Source organism: Malania oleifera, chromosome 6 (genome assembly GCF_029873635.1).
Source record: "Malania oleifera isolate guangnan ecotype guangnan chromosome 6, ASM2987363v1, whole genome shotgun sequence".
NCBI classification, from domain to species: Eukaryota; Viridiplantae; Streptophyta; class Magnoliopsida; order Santalales; family Ximeniaceae; genus Malania; species Malania oleifera.
Window position 1 is genome coordinate 22,691,851 of NC_080422.1, and position 18,775 is coordinate 22,710,625.

Genomic DNA, 18,775 nt, shown 5'->3' on the forward strand with positions numbered 1-18,775 from the left:
TTTTATAGAAACATGATTATATAGCCTAGCCTATAGAGTTATGAAACATAACTTATACAGTTTTATATACAGAGCTACGACTATATAGAAATATACAGAAATATAGTTTATATGATATACAGTATTCTACAAAATCATGCTCATACAGTGAATTACAAAATTATGATTACATAGTATATTTCAGAACATGATTGTACAGTGTTTTACATAGTTGATTATAAGGTGTTTTTATTACCATGATTATACAGAAATATACAGAACCATGATTAAGCAGAATTCTATAGAACCATGATATAAAGAACATAGAACTGTGATGTACAAAAATATAGATTATAAAGAGCATAGAGTCATGACATATAGAATACAGAATTATAGTTGCGGAATATACAAATATATAGTTATTACAGCATCATGCCTATACAGTTGATACATAATCATGGTTATTACAGAAATACAGAATCATGGTTATTACATAAATATAGAATCATGGTAAAACAGTTAGACTTATATAGAAATATTATTATACAGTATTAGACCCTAATGGAATACATCAGTTTACAAAGCACGGTGCTGTTGCTATATAGTGTAGATAGTGCAACCATACATCTTAGATAGAATATGGTACAACCGATTGTGCCCTTTGGTAGAGTTGTGAGCTCCCTGGCATCTAGACCAAGTGGAGCAGGTCTTTCGTGCTATAGGCATCAATTATGCATACAGTAAGGCTAGCACTGTAGGGCCAACCAGTGTTTAGCCCCACCTACGCGTCGCACAACCCAATCATAAAGGGGCAAGTCATGACATACATCTAGGGGGAAGTTTACAGATTTATGTATATGAACACTACACACAGAAAACAAAGATTACTTATTATAGATAGAAGTACTTTTGAATAGATAACTCAGAAATTTTCATATTCTAAATGGCATAAGCATGTGTTATTATACAAATGTTTTTATTTATGTATATCATATACAATATTAATTAAATGATATGTTGCCAATTAACTCATATGCCACACACTGGTAATAACATGTTTCTCCTTACTGAGAGGTGTCTCACCCTAGCACTATTAAACATTTTCGGTAATCTAGAAAGGCGAGCAGGGTCGGCTTAGAGGTAGAGGTGGTGTTGAGTCGGCGTAGTTTTTGGGGTGAGTTTTGGGCTGGCCTGTGGAGCCCACAGTATTTTTTGGACTTTAGGGAAGTGTTATGTATATATGTGTATGGGTACAACTAGGTATATAGTACTCTGGTATTTTATTTTGGAATATGATGGATATGTATGTACTTTTGCTACTTAGGTGTTATATGAAATGTTCAGGATACCACAGTCCCACTCCGGACCATGATGATGATAGCTATGCTCATGCAAGGTATTGGGAATCATATTAATATAAAAAAAAAAAATGGATGAAAATTTAGGTCGTCGCATTCAGCTTCTGCCTAGACCAATTGATCACCCCAAGATGCAAAACTAGGTTCGGCCGCCTTTGTTTGCCATATAGTTTTTGTCCATTAGGGTCATTTCTTAAATATTCTTAGAAATTGACATGATAAAGCTCAATACAATAGAAAGAAAGTAATACAAATCAAGCAATTTAAATTTTCAAAATTTTCTCTCAATTTTTCAACTTTATATGGCTACCGTTATAATCACCACTTCAAATACAAAGTCATTAGACCAAAAATAATTTGTTATCATCAAAACATGGCTAATAAAATCTTGAGGCTAACAAAGACTAAATAAACTATTCAAATGATTGTTAGAGAAGAATAATAAAGACTTTTGAAATAGCTTTATACAAAATACCAATGGTTATCACTTAGAACAAATTTTTGCACAATAATATTTTTAGGCTCCTTCAAAAAAAAGTTATTACATATAATATTTTCTATTATGTTAATGCTACGTTTGGGAGCATGAATTTCGAACTTTGAATTTGAATTTAGATGGATTTGAATAAATTTCAATACAATTTTATATTACATCTTGTCCAATTCAATGTATATTCAAACCCAAGAACTCTCCAACATAGGGTAAGCAAATTTCTATAATTTTACAAACATGGACTCAACGCTAATGAGTAAAATTCGAGAAATCCATATTTCATAATTCAATGTCATTTCTAAAATTTTTGAAATCCAAGTTCTCGAATTCATAATGAGTAAATAATTCAACATTTCGACTAACTCGTGTTATAATTCAATGTTACTTAAAATTTGCACATATAACTAAAGATTGGTACATCATAGTCTTTCTATTTATTTTACAAATACTTATTAAAATCAAGATTTTTGCTTCGTTTTAAAGTTTTTTTCCTTTAAAAAACTTAACTTACATCTTTTTAGTTTTCGAGTTATTGTACTTTTATAAATTGTCATGTGCACTTTAAAAGAAATTATGCCTTCATAATCAAGAAAACGAAGACATCCTTTAACTACTAATATTGTGCGCATGAAAGAAATTACAAACATCTAAAAATGTTCCCAAAAAATCCAAATTTTGCATACATTATAAAAAATTTGAATTAATTTTTATTATTTTCATAACATAATATTTGAAATAATTTTAAAATATAATATTTATGCAAAATAAAAATAAAAATAAAAATATTTACGAAAAACATGAGGGACATGTTAATATATATTTGAATAAAAAATTTTATTTTAATTTTAAATAAAAAAAGACATACTAAGATTAAATATTTTTAACATTAAATATTTTTATAAAGGTGTTAGTTTTGGTGCAACCCCAAGAGGAGGGGTGAATTGGGAATTTAAAATTTGTCGCCTAGGTTTACTGGTTTTATCAACAGTGTAGTACAGTCTAGGGTCAATCTACACAATCAATAAATAAACATACACGTATAGTAAAGGTAAAGTGCGAGAAGTAAACAATACATGCAATATGTTATTGAGGTTAAGCCAAATTGCCTACGTCCCCGCCTTGCCTACACCAACACAATGATTCCACTAAAGCTCACTTAACGGGTGGAGTGACACCAATTACAACCAGGTCAATTCAAGGGGCTGAATTCAACTAACATTGTAAAAACCCGAACTGTAGTATGTGGATTAAATATTCGAAAGAAGGGTAAAGTGGAAATTTGGGCAAACTTCATTGATGAAGCCAGAGTTCATCGACGAAATCCCTATTGTTCTTGATGACGAAATTCAGTGTCTCGTTGACGAGGAGATCCCGAGGGATTTTGGAAAATCTGGAACCCCATGCTTGTCGACGAGGCCACCGTCTCATCGATGAAGGTAATGGTGGACTCATCGACAAGGACACTGATTCGTCGACAAATCCACTCGAGTCAAAGGGCTATAAATATCCAAATGAATTGCTTCCAAGCTAAGTTAGCTTAAAAATATCTCCCTCTCTCTCTAAAACTCGAAGCTCTCTCTCTCTCTCTCTCTTGATTTCTTTACCGTTCGTCGCTTGATTCATAAATCCAACGTTATTGCGAGGATCAGGGAAGGATTCTCTACGTTTCTAGCGGATCGAAATCTTGTTTCAAGCAGTTTCGGGTTTCGAGCCAAAATAGAGGTAAGGCTCGATTTTTGCTTCTGTTTCAAAATATGTATAGTAGTAAGGATTGTAAGCATGTATCGTACTGTGGTTTGTAGGCTTTGGAGTCTTGGTTCGTAGTTTCGAGGACCGTAGAGTTCGTAATTGGAATTCAGGTTAAGGTAAGGGGATTCAGTTTATATCAGTTACTTAAATCGGGATCGATAAGCTTGTAGGCTACGATCGTATGTATGTTTTGATAACTTATTTGGGGAAATCTATCAAGTAAAATATGGGATTTTCGGGTTACAGTTTTCGAAAAAATTTGGGGATTTCGGGTATCATCTCTGCTTTGTTTGGAAAAATGTTTGTTTTGTTTAAACGGTATTATTGAGATGACTGTTATCCATATTTGTATAAAAATGTATACTTGAGTTTGGAAAACGATATGATTTGTCGTAAACCAAATAAGTGTGGTATGTATGGTTGTATGTAATTGTTCCAGGTATTTTGTAAAATAGCTATGTGGCGGCAAATTACCGTACGTTGATGAGTATAGGAAGTGAGTTCCAAAATGATTCCAGCTTTTGTGAATTCAGCTAGGGGCGGCTAATTACCATACGCCGAAACAGCTATGTGGCGGCTAATTACCGTACGCTGCACCATGTACCAGTGTCAAAATCATGGGTGAGAGTGTCCGGCTCTATATCCAAGGGTGTGAAATATCACTTGTATCTCGGCTGGTCACCGAGGGGTGTGAGCTACACTGTATTGGCAATGTAATTGTTGTGAAGCATCGAGTTTCATGGAGTAGTTGCGTATTAGTGTGAGCTACATCGTATTGACAATATAATCACTGTGAAGCTTCGGGTTTCATAGTGTAGTTGCGTATTAGTGTGACGACACTGACCGTATGTTTTGGGTGTTGTATGTATTAGAATGGAATTGTGAAAATACTGGAACTGTATGGAACTGTATGAAATGTTTTGAATTGTATCATATTGTATGGTGTTATATTTTACGTAAAATAACACTGCTATGCCACAGACTAATATAACCTGCTTTCTTCCTTACTGAGAGGTGTCTCACCCCAAATGTACGTACAAATTTTTTTCAAGTTCATCAGGTAGCCGTAATTAGCATCCTAGCATCTGAAAGCGGGGGTGTCGTTAGCTATTGTTAGTGCCTGTTTAGGTACAAGTTTTGTATCCGGATTGTCATGATGGTTTTGTTGACACTCGGGGTATGTTTTGTAATTATGGGAATGTATATCCTTGCATTGTATAGACTCTGGTATGGTACTGTATATGAATAGAAAGACTATTCTGATGTGTATCAGGTGAGTACGGATGTGTATGTTTATGATCGTAAGGGCATCCATGTACCCCACTGGGTCGGACCCTCATTTGGTATTGTATCATGTATGTTTTAATTGATATAGAGACAGGTTAAGTTACTATATTCACACCTGGGACCCATCTGCGGGTTCGGAGCTTGACAGCTTGGTATGAGAGCCAGGTTATTAGGTATTGTAGATTTGGTTAGGCGTATTGATGTATACATGCCAGAGTATAGGGTGTCGGAAATGGGTAGTGTAGGTCTGGGATTGTGTTGTTGCTAGACGGGGACTCATTGGCGGTGTTCTTTGTTATTCCTGGAATGACGATTTCATAAAGATCACAGCAAACCATTGATGGATTCATATCAGTGTGATGGGATAGGCCTAGACCCGTGGGATTGGTAGTTAACATGATTAGGTGTTTGATTGTGTTAACTGTGTACGATATAGGAATTCTAACCGATTCCTATTGTTTTCAAAAAGGAGCCCAAGGATAATAACTTGGAGAGTGGCTCTGAAGAGACGGCGAGCGATGAATCTCCTTCTGTGTCTCGTGGTTTGGCAAGGCAGGTTATCCGAGAGATCAGGTGGAGTGTTAGGAGACGTGAATGCTCTCCTACTGATGCAGGGTGTACCATCGAGAGGTTCACAAGCATGCATCCTCCGACATTTACGGGAGGACCCGATCCGATTGTGTAGAGGACTAGGTCAAGAAGATCGAGAGGATTTTAGAAGTCCTCCACTGCATTGAGAGGTAGAAGGTCTTGTACGTTACCTTCCAAATGACTGGGGAGGCAAGGCGTTGGTGGACTGCGGTGAGTCTACTTAAGAGGCAGAGAACGGGTCCATCTGGTATGACGTGGGGCCGCTTTAAAGAGGTATTTTTCGAGAGATACTTCCCGGTCTCCACTAGGGATGCGATGGCTGATGAGTTCTCGGGCCTAACGTAGGGAACTCTGACGGTGCAGAGGTATGCTGCCATATTTGTCGAGTTATTTCAGTTTGCGCCGTACTTGGTTCCGAATGATCATGAGAAGGCACAAAAATTTGAGAGGGGTCTGAGGAAAGACATTCGCCGTCTAGTGGGGATGCTGCAGATCCGTGAGTTCTCTGTCTTAGTGGATAACCACCATAGTTAAGATCGACCTTCGGGGTGATGAGGTGGTGTAGGAACAGAGGAAGAGGCCAACTTCTTTTGGTTCTCAAATTGGTCCTCGACAGGGACAGTGGAAGAAGAAGAAGAACTACAGTTCAGGGTATCAGAAAAATATTGAGTGGTAAAGTTATCGGGGGGATCCATCCTCCGTACCGTGCACCATGTGTCGTAAATGGAACAATGGGGAGTGTCAATCATTCTAGGGTAACTGTTACAACCGTGGCAAGCCAAGCCATAAGTCACGGAGCTTTCAAGCACCGAGGAGAGATACGCCTACACAGAGCCTGAACTGTGGGAGTAATCAGATGCCTCGAGGGAACTACCAAGCAACCACAGCTCCGGCGAGGGTATATTCATTAACTCTAGCAGATGCAGAACATGCTAGGAACGTGGTGATAGGCACCATGTCGTTGCTTTCGAATTCAGCTATTGTCTTATTTGATTCGGGGGCAACCCATTCATTCATATATGATAGTTTTGTGAATTTGTGTGGGATTGAAACCCATGTGATGGATGAGAGGTTGAATGTGGCTACATTGACTGGGAGTGTAATGATTTGTAGTAAGATGTTAGGTAACTGCCCAGTTGTAATTCAGAAGAGACTGCTACCAGTGAATCTTGTAGTATACGACATGTATGGTTTTGACGTCATATTGAGGATGGATTGGCTATTCTCCAGTTTTGCGGTAATTGATTGTCGTAAGAAGGTAGTAGTGTTCAGACCTCCTAGGGAGCAGGAGGATGAGTTCGTAGGATTGTGTGTGCGTTCGATGCCATAGGTTCTATCAGCATTACAGGCGAGGAGGCTACTCTTGGACGGGTGTCAAGGGTACCTAACTTGTGTGAAGGAACCACCACGGGATGAGTTGAGACTCGAGGATATTCGGGCAGTCAACGAGTTTTCGGATGGGTTTCCTGATGATTTACTCGATTTACCTTCGGATCGTGAGGTGAAGTTTGCGATAAAGTTGCTGCCTGGTAAGGCACCGATCTCTAAAGCTCTGTACCAAATGGCTTTAGCAGAACTTCAAGAGTTGAAGGAGCAGTTGTAGGAACTACTGGACCAGAGTTTTATTCGACTGAGTGTTTCGCCCTGGGGAGCTTCAGTATTGTTTGTGAAGAAGAAGGACGGGTCGATGCGTATGTGCATTGATTATTGTGAGATTAACAAGGTGACGATGAAGAACCGTTATCCGTTGCCTCGTATTGATGATCTCTTCGACTAGCTGCAGGGAACATAGGTATTTTCAAAGATCGACCTTCGGTCAAGGTATCATCAAGTGAGGGTTAGATCTGAGGATGTAGCGAAGACTGCTTTTCGAACCAGATACGACCACTATGAGTTCTTGGTTATGCCGTTTGGTCTAACGAATGCCCCAGCAGTATTCATGGATCTGATGAACAGGGTTTTCCATAAGTACCTGGACCAGTTCATAGTGGTGTTTATCGATGACATTCTAGTATACTTGAGGAGTCTAGAAGAGCATGAAACCATCTAAGGTTGGTACTACGGATTTTGCAAGAGAGGAAGCTATATGCCAAGCTGAAGAAGTGTGAATTCTGGTTGACTCAAGTCGTGTTCTTAGGCCATGTGGTTTCTGAGAGCGGTATCTCAGTTGATCCTAGCAAGATTGAAGTTGTGGTCAACTAGGCGAAACCGAAGAGAGTGCAAGAGGTTCGGAGTTTTCTAGGACTGGCGGGTTACTATCGTCGGTTCGTAGAGGGTTTCTCTAAATTGTCTGGACCTCTAACATGTTTGACCAAGAAGGGGGTGAAGTTTGACAGGACTAGTGATTACGAGCAGTGCTTTCTTGAGTTGAAGCACCGGTTGATTACTACTCTAGTATTGATCATTCCTTCGGGGGATAGGGGTTTTGTGATCTATAGCGACGCATCCCTGAAGGGTTTGGGATGTGTGCTTATGCAACTGGGTAAAGTAGTAGCTTATGCTTCTCGGCAACTTAAGGAGTATGATAAGAATTACCCTATGCATGACGTAGAGTTAGCTACTGTTGTTTATGCCCTGAAGATCTGGAGACACTACCTGTGCGATGTTCAGTGTAAGATTTTCACTGACCACAAAAGCCTCAGGTACTTTTTCGAGCAAAAGGAGTTGAATATAAGGCAGAGGCGGTGGCAAGAGTTGATCAAGGATTACGATTGCACGATCAGTTATCACCTAGGAAAGGCTAATGTGGTAGCTGACGCGTTAAGTTGAAAGTCAGAGCATGCAGCAATATCTGCAGTTGTAGCTCAGCATCATATCTGGTGGAATCTGGAAAGCTTTGGCATTAAGTTGGTGTTTGGTGATCATCGGGCTTTCATTGCTAGCTTGGTGATCTAGCCGACCCTGTTTGAGCGTATTAAAGCTGCGTAGACTAATGATGTGGAGTTAGCAGAGATTGTGGAGAAAGTGTAGCGGGGATTGGCTACGGATTTTAACATCTCTGATAGAGGTGTGTTGAGGTTTGGGACCAGGCTATGTGTTCCAAACGATGATGAGATCAGAAGGACTACTCTGGAGGAAGCACATCATTCTTTGTATACGGTACATCCAGGTAATACGAAGATGTATCGGGATTTGCGCAAGTCCTTTTAGTGGAGTGGTATGAAAAGGGAGATTACCCGGTTCGTGGAGAAGTGTCTGACGTGTCAGCAAGTGAAGCTGAACATCAGAGATCAGCAGGGCCGTTGCAGTCTTTGCCTATTCCGGTGTGGAAATGAGAGCACATTTCCATGGATTTTGTTACTAGATTACCGCCAGCGCTGCATGGGCAGAACGCTATTTGGGTAATCGTGGACAGGTTGATAAAATTTACTTACTTTGTACTGATGAAGGTTAGCTACCCTTTGAGTAGGCTAGAGGACCTATATATGCATGAGATAGTGAGAATGTACAGAGTATTGGTGTCCATTGTTTCAGATCGAGATCCAAGGTTTACTTCTCAATTCTAGAAGAGCTTGCAGGAAGCACTGGGGACGAAGCTTACCTTTAGTACAGCGTTCCACCCCCAGACTGATGAACAGTCGAAGAGGACAATACAGATGTTGGAGGATATGTTACGGGCTTGTGTATTAGACTTCGGTGGTAGTTGGATTCAATTTCTGTCATTGGTAGAGTTTGCCTAAAACAATAGCTTCCAAGCTAGTATTGGGATGACACTGTTCGAGGCTCTGTATGATCGGAGGTGTCGATCTCCTTTGTATTGGGATAAGGTTGGTGAACGTCAGGTTTTAGGACCTGAACTCGTGCAGCAGGCATCTGAGAAGGTGGTTTTGATCTGGGAGAGGATTAGATCAGCTCAGAGTCGGTAAAAGAGTTACGCGAATGTTCGCCCCCTGGAGTTGGAGTTCGAGGTGGGGGTAAGGTATTCCTTAGAATCACTCCGATGAAGGGAGTGATGAGATTCGGGAAGAAGGGCAAGTTGAGCCCGAGGTATATCAGACCATTGATATTCTTGAATAAGTGGGTTCGGTGGCTTACCAGATTGCACTACCCCCTGCGCTCTCGAGGATCCATGACGTATTTCACGTATCCATGTTAAGGAGGTACGTGTCGGATCCGTCGCATGTTATTAGTTACAAGTCTTTGGTAATTAGGGATACTTTGGCATATGAGGAAGTACCTTTTCGGATTTTGGACTGGAAGGTTCAGAAGTTGCATACCAAGGAGATACCGTTAGTAAAGGTATTGTGGCAGAATCATGCGGTTGAGGAAGTTTCTTGGGAATTGGAGGCAGAAATATGCCGGAAGTATCCACAGTTGTTCTGAGTAGTGATCTTGATAGCAGAGTCAATATGGGTATGTATGTATGTAGTACTCTGTTATTGTAGTAGTATCGCAGTGGTTAGTTTCTAGGAGAGTCTTGTAGTATTGTGAGCTCCCAAGATCGTGTATGTATGTAACCATGGTATTTCTCCGCCATAAGTGAGGGAATGTATGTATGTGTGTATCATAACGGGGTTGTATATAAATGGCCGTCGGTTCTTCTTAGTGTATGTATGTATTGTGACAGGGCTGTGTATAAATGGTCGTCGGTTCTTCTTAGTGTATGTGTGTATTATGACGGACCTGCGTATAAATGGCCATCGGTTCTTCTTAGTGTATGTATGTATTGTGATGGGGCTGCGTATAAATGGTCGCTGGTTCTTCTTAGTGTATGTATGTATTATGACGGGGTTGCATATAAATGGTCGCTGGTTCATCTTAGAGTGTGTATGTATTTGGTAGTATGAATGTGTTCGTAATGATAGATTGCAAATTTCAAGGACGAAATTTTTGTAAGGAGGGGAGGTTGTAAGAACATGAACCATAGTATGTGGATTAAATATTCAAAAAAAGGGTAAAGTGGAAATTTGGGCAAGCTTTGTCGACAAAGCCAGAGTTCGTTGACGAAGTCCCTATTATTGTCGGCGACGAAATTCAGTGTCTTGTCGATTAAGGTAATGGCGGACTCGTCGACAAGGACGCCAATTCGTCAACGAATCCACCCGAGTCAAAGGGCTATAAATATCCAAATGAGTTGCTTCTAAGCTAAGTTAGCTTAAAAATCTCTCCCTCTCTCTTTAGAACTCGAAGCTCTCTCTCTCTCTCTCTCTCTCTCTCTCTCTCTCTCTCTCTCTCTCTCTCTCTTTTGATTTCTTCGTCGTTCGTCACCTGATTCGTAAATCCAACGTTATTGCGAGGATCAGGGAAGGATTCTCTACGTTTCTAGCAGATCAGAATCTCGTTTCGAGCAGTTTTAGGTTTCGGGCCAAAATCGAGGTAAGGCTCAGTTTTCATTTCTGTTTCAGAATAAGTATAGTATAAGGATTGTAAGCATGTATCGTACTGTGGTTTGTAGGTTTTGGAGTCTTGGTTCGTAGTTTTGGGGACCGTAGAGTTCGTAGTTGGAATTCGAGTTAAGGTAAGGGGATTCAGTTTATATCAGTTACTTTTCGAAATTGGGATTGGTAAGCTTGTAGGCTACGATCCTATGTATGTTTTGGTAACTTATTTGGGGAAATCTATCAGGTAAAATATGGGATTTTCGGGTTACAGTTTTTTGAGAAAATTTGGGAATTTCGAGTATCATCTCTGTTTTTTTTAGAAAACTGTTTGCTTTGTTTAAACTGTATTATTGAGATGACTGTTATCTATATTTGTATAAAACTGTATAGTTGAGTTTGGAAAACGATATGATTTCCCATAAACCCAATAAGTGTGGTATGTATGGTTGTATATAATTGTTCTAGGTATTTTGTAAAACAACTATGTGGCGGCTAATTACCATACACTGATGAGTATAGGAACGTGAGTTCCAAAATGATTCTAACTTTTGTGAAATCGGCTAGGGGGGCTAATTATTGTACGTCGAAACAGCTATGTGGCGGCTAATTACCGTATGCTGCGCCATGTACCGGTATCAAAACCGTGGGCGAGAGTGTCTGACTTTTATATCCGAGGGTGTGAAATATCACTTGTATCCCAGCTGGTCATCGAGGGGTGTGAGCTACACTATATTGGCAATGTAATAGCTGTGAAGCTTCGGGTTTCATGGAGTAGTTGCGTATTAGTGTGAGCTACATCGTATTGGCAATCTAATCCCTATGAAGCTTCGGGTTTCATAGCGTAGTGTCACGGGCTAAGCTTGTTCAGGGCATTATGCTTGCCTATGACCGCTTATCTCGTGTGTTTGGGATGGGTTTCCATCATGTAAATACTAGTGTAGGGTTATTTTCTAGTATTTCTTTCATTGTAAGCCAAATAAGGCAGTATGACTCCTCGGTCACTTTGATGTTTCCTAGTGCTAGAGTGAGAATGGCCTAGAAAACTCTTTAGGGGAGGGTGAGTGTTCATCAATCATTGTAAAACTCACTAGCAATTGTCAACGTGCTTAGCCTACTTGCCTCCCTCGCTAAGTACAACATGTCAACGGAGGATTTATTAATGAATTACGTTTGCTTCAATATTTACTGCTTGGTTGCCACGGCTTTCATGAATTGATTATTATTTCCGCTGCTATCTGATTGAATGTTAATGAAAGTGCTTCGTGGATGAATGTTGGTAAACAAAAGGCTGGCTAGTTAAGCAAGAGTGCTTTAGCTAGCGCCGCACGGCCCTTCACAACGGTGTGGAAAAGGCGGACCGTGACACGTACTTGCGTATTAGTGTGATGACACTGACCGTATATTTTGGGTGTTGTATGATGTATTGGAATGGAATTGTGAAAATACTGGAACTGTATGAAATGTTTTGAACTGTATCGTATTGTACGGTGTTATATTTTACGTAAAATAACACTACTATGCCACACACTGATATAACCTATTTTCTTCCTTACTGACAGGTGTCTTACCCCGAATGTACGTACAAAGTTTTTTCAGGTCCATCAGGTAGCCGTAATTAGGATCCTAACATTTGGAAGCGGGGGTATCATTAGCTGCTGTTAGTGCTTGTTTAGGTACGAGTTTTGTATTCGAGTTGTCGTGATGGTTTTGTTGACACTCGGGGTATGTTTTGTAATTATGGGAATGTATATCCTAGCATTGTATAGACTCTAGTATGGTATTGTATATGAATAGAAAGATTGTATTCCGCTGTGTATCTGGTGAGTATGAATGTGCATGTTTATGATCGTAAGGGCATCTGTGTACCCCACAGGGTTGGACCCTTATTTGGTATTGTATCATGTATGTTTTAATAGATATAGAGACAGGTTAGGTTACTATATTTACACCTGGGACCCATCTACGGGTTCAGGGCGTGACAAAAATGTCTTACCAGGATGGCGCACCTAACTTTCCTAACCGGGTCTAAACCAGTCTGAGATTATTCAATAGGGCTAATCTCCCTCATCAGGCCCGCACATGGAATACGACCAATGTTTATAAAATTTGTACACGAAAATACGCTTCTACACAAGCAAATACGTACATTAGTATAGCTCAAGCAATATTGCAAGCACGTATGATATGTAAATATGTTCAGTGCTCTAATGTGTACTAAAACACTCAAATAGGTGTAGATAATCAATTTAGATCAAGAGTGTATATCTAAGTAAGATTTGAAACACAATATTAGAATATCACAATATCATATCAAAGTTTTAAATATGCTAGCAAGTTGGTTCAAACAAACTCAATAAGATATTCTCAATGTAGTAAACACAAGGAGAGTTTGAATGCAAACTTTGAAAATGATTTTTGCACACAAAAAATATAGGCTTAGTTGTCTTGCAATGACAATGCAAGAACCACAACCTTCCAAGTTTTTCCACACAATATTTATCAAATAAAATCAGTAGAAGAACTTAAGGTTATACTCTCAAATAAAATCAATCAAACAATATACCAAATGAGAGTACTAGCTAATAAGACTAAACACAATCAGTTTAGAAATACTCACAACACTTAAAAGATCAAAAGAAATAAAGTGTATGAGTGTTTGGGAGTAATATGGGCTAAAATAAGGTTTTAGAAGTTGAGAGAATTTTGGCCTTAATCAAAATGCTAATCCTTACTAATTACAACAAATGAACAGATATTTATAGGTAAGGAGGATTTTTTGACCATTAGGGACACAATGGGAATAATTAAATTTATTTCAAAAGCCATTAAGAAAATTAACCTAGTTTACCCTATTAAAAAATCGATAAAAAATATTTTAACCTGTGAGGTTCGAGTGCACGGCCTGAGGTTCGGGTGCCCAAATAGACTCACTCAGAAAATCGATTTTTAATGGTTCGGGTGCCCGAAGAAATGGTTGGTCGGCTGAGTAAAAGTCAGTAGCATTTTGTTCGTAAATTCGGGTGCCCGGTTCCAAGTTCGGTTAATCGAACCAACCAATTCGGTCACACGAGCCCAATTTGAACGTGATCATTCGGTCGCCCAAGTAGTCGAAAAGTGCTCTGACACAGGTTCGGGTGTCCGAGGAAGATATGCTCAAATCAGGTTCGAGTGCCCGAACACAAAGTCAATATTTTGACTTGTTAGGTCGCCCAGGCTATTTTATATGGCTTAGGTTCGATCACCCTAACCCTCTCAAGATTTTCAATTTAAGCCCATTTTTTCCTAAATTGATTCCTCTGATATAATAAGTGTTATGAAGACTTATTAGTGCATATGTCTTGGAACATAAGGTCTTTTCAAGTACGTCCAAAAACTTGGCGTCAGTCGACCAAATGGTACCCTAAGGTCATTTAGTCCCTAAGGTCTTTCTAAGGTTTGTGTAGGTACCTAAAGTCTAACTAGGGTCGGTTTGAGCATACCTACCTATTATGCATGATGCAAATTATTACAAACCGCAAGGTGTACAATCCATAATAAATATTACATCCCAGATGGAAGAAATGAAATAATATATATAAATACAATACAAAATTCTTCATTTTTTGGCACAAACACCGCACGCCATCATGGTATGTCTTTCAGTCTGAATACGCATGCACAGTGAACCTGCATACAAGCCTTAGTACAACCATCAATACCAAGAGTATTTGTCATTATCAAAACTGGACATGATCAATCTGGTCAACAAAAGGATTTAGAAAACAACAAAAATAATTTTCAAATTTTTAAACAAAATAAAAATTATTATTTTTCATAATTAAATAGATCCTTGAAAATTTTAAATTATAAATTGAATAAAGAATGTCGTGTAATATTTTTTAGTTTTTTGAGTCCTTTTTTTTTTTTTCATTACATAGGAACTCCAACCATCAACAAGCCCTTCGAACCCCCTGGTGCGGCACCAAACCTACGGATCAGCGTCCTCTCCCTAGGTCTCACTAATCAGGTAAAGTCCAAAATGCAGACACGGCTTCCATGCATCAGTTGGACGTTCGGCCAACTCGACCCCCGGGACACATCTCCTTTACCATCCACGGTCCCCACTAGCTCACAGAAAATTCTCACCATCCACGGTCCCCGCTAGCTCATAAAATAAATTCTCACCATCCACAGGTACCGCTGGTTCTGTGAGTATTTACCTCGAATTGAACCCCCGATGCTCCTTCTTACGTGCTGATGCCTTTTCACCGCACCATGCCTGTGGGGGCTTTGAGTCCATTTAACCCATAAGTACCTAACCACTCCTATTACATATAACTTGTTAACTACTTTTTAGATGTAAAAAATTTCAAAGACCAAATAGTGTCATATATATTAAATTATGATTACTTAACTAATTGGTTTATATTGAATCAACTTATATAAGCAGTGATATCGACCTCCCTAAGCAAGATTTAAAAAGACAAATAAATAATTAAAAACTACCTTTTTGTATCCTTTTTGCTTTTCTCAACAGCCCTTTTTGAATCTTCATCTTATTATTTGAATTTTGATTACTATAATTTATACATACATATACATTATGATCAAAATATTGGGATAGTCAACTTTAGGACGTCAAATCCAGGGCAAACTAATAATGTTCGCCACAACCTATAATGAATATCCTATGAAAATTTGAATTTAGGGCTTGTTTTAGTCCTTTGTTCACCCTTACTACTAAATCACGAACTGAATATATAGATATAAGTTGATTTTTGAGCCGAAATCCCTTCCAAAGATTAGGTTTAGTATATGGTATAGATACGGTACTAAAAATCAAAAGTAGATAAAGTCAAAAAAATTTATTTACTCAGAGAGACTTTGAAACAAAATGCCACCATATTTTTTAAGTTTTTAATATTTATATAAAGAATTTAGAAAATAAAAAATAATAATTTTTCAACTTTTTTATGCAAAATAAAAATAAATTATTTTTTTTATAACTAAACAAACCCTTGAGAAAATTTTAAATTACAAATTGAGTAAATAATATCATGGAACTTTTTAGAATCCATTAGTTTGATTCATCAAGATCTATGCTTTATTCGCTTCGCCTGCATTTTTATTTTTATTTTTTAAAAATTTTCAAAAAAATAGTCAATAAAAAAAAATTTTATGATATTTTTAAAAATTATTTGGCTCTTTATGAAAAAATGAGATGTTAGAAAAAAAAAAGTTGACTTTGAGTATTTGATAAAAAAAATTATAAAGTATCTAAAAAAATTTAAATAATTAAAATAGATACATATTTTTTAAAAATATAATTAATGTATTGATAGTTATAAACTAGCTTTTAGCTTTCAAAAGTTTTAAATTTATAACTTTTAAAAACTCATTAAAAAAAAAAAAAGTTAAAAATTGGCTAAAAGTTTTAAAAACTCAAAAGAAAAAGCTAAATAATGGCTTTCTAAAATTGACAGGATAAGAAACCATAGAATACATAGAATCCCATTGAAAGATTTATCTTTTATGAATTGCCCATTTCAAATAAGTCGTATCTCGCTCTTACCAATAAATAAAATTGAAGTTATAATTAAAGCAGCTAGTAGAAAATCAAAATAAAGTTGGGAAAGCAAATTACCAAATACATGCGATCCAACTTTTATTTTATTTTAAAAAAAGTTACGGCGAAAAAAAGGTATCAAACTCAGCCCTAGACCCACTTCTCGTTTCTTACCTCTTCGTGGATGTGAATGGCATCCAACCTTATCTAAATCATGTATTCATGGCCTCTTTCATTTTTCGTCCGCCATTAATTAATGTACCAAAAGCAGACTTTTATTTACGCACTAGAGTTCACAAACAGAGAGCTGTCCAGAGGAACCAGAGTCCAGACCCATCGCAAGATTACATTGCGGATTTAGAAGAAGAAGAAGCAGAACAAAGATTAAATCCAAACCAAACATCCCGTGGTATGAAGGTGTTGTAATAGAATGTGGCAGGGCTACTGTTGTAAGCGTAGACCGTCACGGTCTCCGGTTTCCACCCGTCCCGTCCGCTCCGGTACAGATACAGATAACAGATCTGGTACGTGCACGGCCCGTACAAATAAAACGTGTCTGAAGAACACCGTTCGAAGGTCCTCGTCGACGGATCATCGATTCTCGGCGCATACACCTGATCCATTTTTCAAGTTTTAAATGCACGTTTTTCTGATTTTTGTTGGACCTCCCATTTCTGATTATCCACTTTTTGCTTATAAATTTTGATAGAATTTATTTGAAATTCAATGCGATTTTTTTTTTTTGCAAAATTCAAATCGACGGTCCTCGCCTCCAATTTCTGAGTATAAACTCGTGTTGAAGAGTTCGTGCTTATAAAGTCGGATACAACTTATATGACTGGACGCAAAATTTTGTCTAAATTTACAAATCGAACACCCTAACTTGGAGATCATTTGAAAAAAGAAACATGAAGGAGAGAAAAAGACCTGGTTGCCATAAGCATCGCCAAATGAGATGCTGATTTGATCACGGGTATAGGAGGGTGAAGAGCAGCTTGTCTTTATGGTCACGGTGAAGGAACAGGTCGCTGCATTCTGCGATCTCAAATTAAAAATGAGCAAGTATATATATATATATATATATATATATATATAGAGAGAGAGAGAGAGAGAGAGAGAGAGAGAGAGAGAGATCTGGGATTGAGTGCTTAAAAATTTGACCGAGAAGAATCATTCATTGTACATACCTGGGAGTGGGTAGTGTTGATCTCGAAGGATCCGAGTGGGTGAGGGCGCGGAATGATTGATCTGGCCCGCGACTGCGAGAAGGCGATGAAGATGAAGGCAAGCTGGAGCAGATAGCAGGCGGCTTTCATCTTTTACTCCACCAAAATCCAAAACCCTTCAAAACCAAAACCCTCACACTCACACACAGAAATGGCAGTTATAAAGAAAGAGGGGAGGGCCAAGTGGGTACACATTAGTCATTTAATTTAATAGTGACAATGAATGTTGTAATAAACTATTAATCTGCTTTTTATTATCAGTACATCTATGGTTCTAAGACCACTGAAAAATTAGAATGTATTTAATATTATTTTTGTTTTTGATTTTCTATTTTTATTTCTATATAATAAAGAAATAGATTACAAAAACCATTAAAATGGAGCAGAAAGAAATTCAGAAGCTTCCAGGAAGCAACGTGTTCCGCGCGCCTTATTATAAAAATATTATGGTCCACACACCTGCCTTTCTGCCTATGCATCATCAATACAATATAATATATATGGAGCTCTACTTTACTTTCTAATGAAAATATCATAGAGTTTTTATCTTCCTTAGCTGGATTCTGAATTTTTTTCTACCTGTCCCCAATTACAAATACGTGTGGTGCAAAGGGTGCCACTAAAAATCTATCAATTTAAAGTGAATTTCATCCTTTTAAATTGATTTAGAAGTAATCCAGAATAAGTCGAATTTGATTTACCTTTGTTCAATCCCTTCTAATTGAGTGGGGTGACGGATTTAGGATTTTATCTCATGGATATCTATATAATCGCTATTAACTAATTTTTAAATTCATTAATAATTTTATATATTTTTATTTATTGCTTCTAAATCAATTTAAAATGATGCAAACATTTGAGTCATACCTGTATCGATATTGAATGTGATTCGAATATTGTAGTTAATTGGATTAGAGTCAGGAAGTGCTCATTGTGGTATTTGTAGGATTTTTGAGAGCAGCTTATTGATTTATTGGAAGGAGTGGATTTTTCGATAAATCATTTGTATAGAGAAGGGAACAAAGTGACAGATGCCTTGACTCGACAAGGTGCTATGGGAAGGAATAGTTTGTTTACAAATAGTAGTCAACTCCCTAGAATTAACAATGGTTTGTATAAATTAGAGAAGATGAGTACGGCTTATATGAGGTATGTTTAACTAATTTCCTTTTGATTTTTGCTTATGCTTTTTGTTGTTTATCTTTTGTTTTGTTTTGTTGTGTAAG

The 18,775-nt window shown here is 37.9% G+C and overlaps 1 protein-coding gene across 1 annotated transcript; it reads right to left on the reverse strand.

Annotated features, from left to right (window-relative positions):
* Positions 1 to 16,576: 16,576 nt before the first annotated feature.
* LOC131157648 (embryo-specific protein ATS3B-like) lies at positions 16,577 to 18,440 on the reverse strand. Its single transcript, XM_058111957.1, has 3 exons — positions 17,511 to 18,440; positions 17,251 to 17,358; positions 16,577 to 16,937 (listed from the first exon to the last, which is right to left on the reverse strand). The coding sequence occupies exons 1-3, from the start codon at positions 17,637 to 17,639 to the stop codon at positions 16,668 to 16,670; spliced, it is 507 nt and encodes a 168-aa protein (XP_057967940.1). The 5' UTR covers positions 17,640 to 18,440; the 3' UTR covers positions 16,577 to 16,667.
* Positions 18,441 to 18,775: the final 335 nt, after the last annotated feature.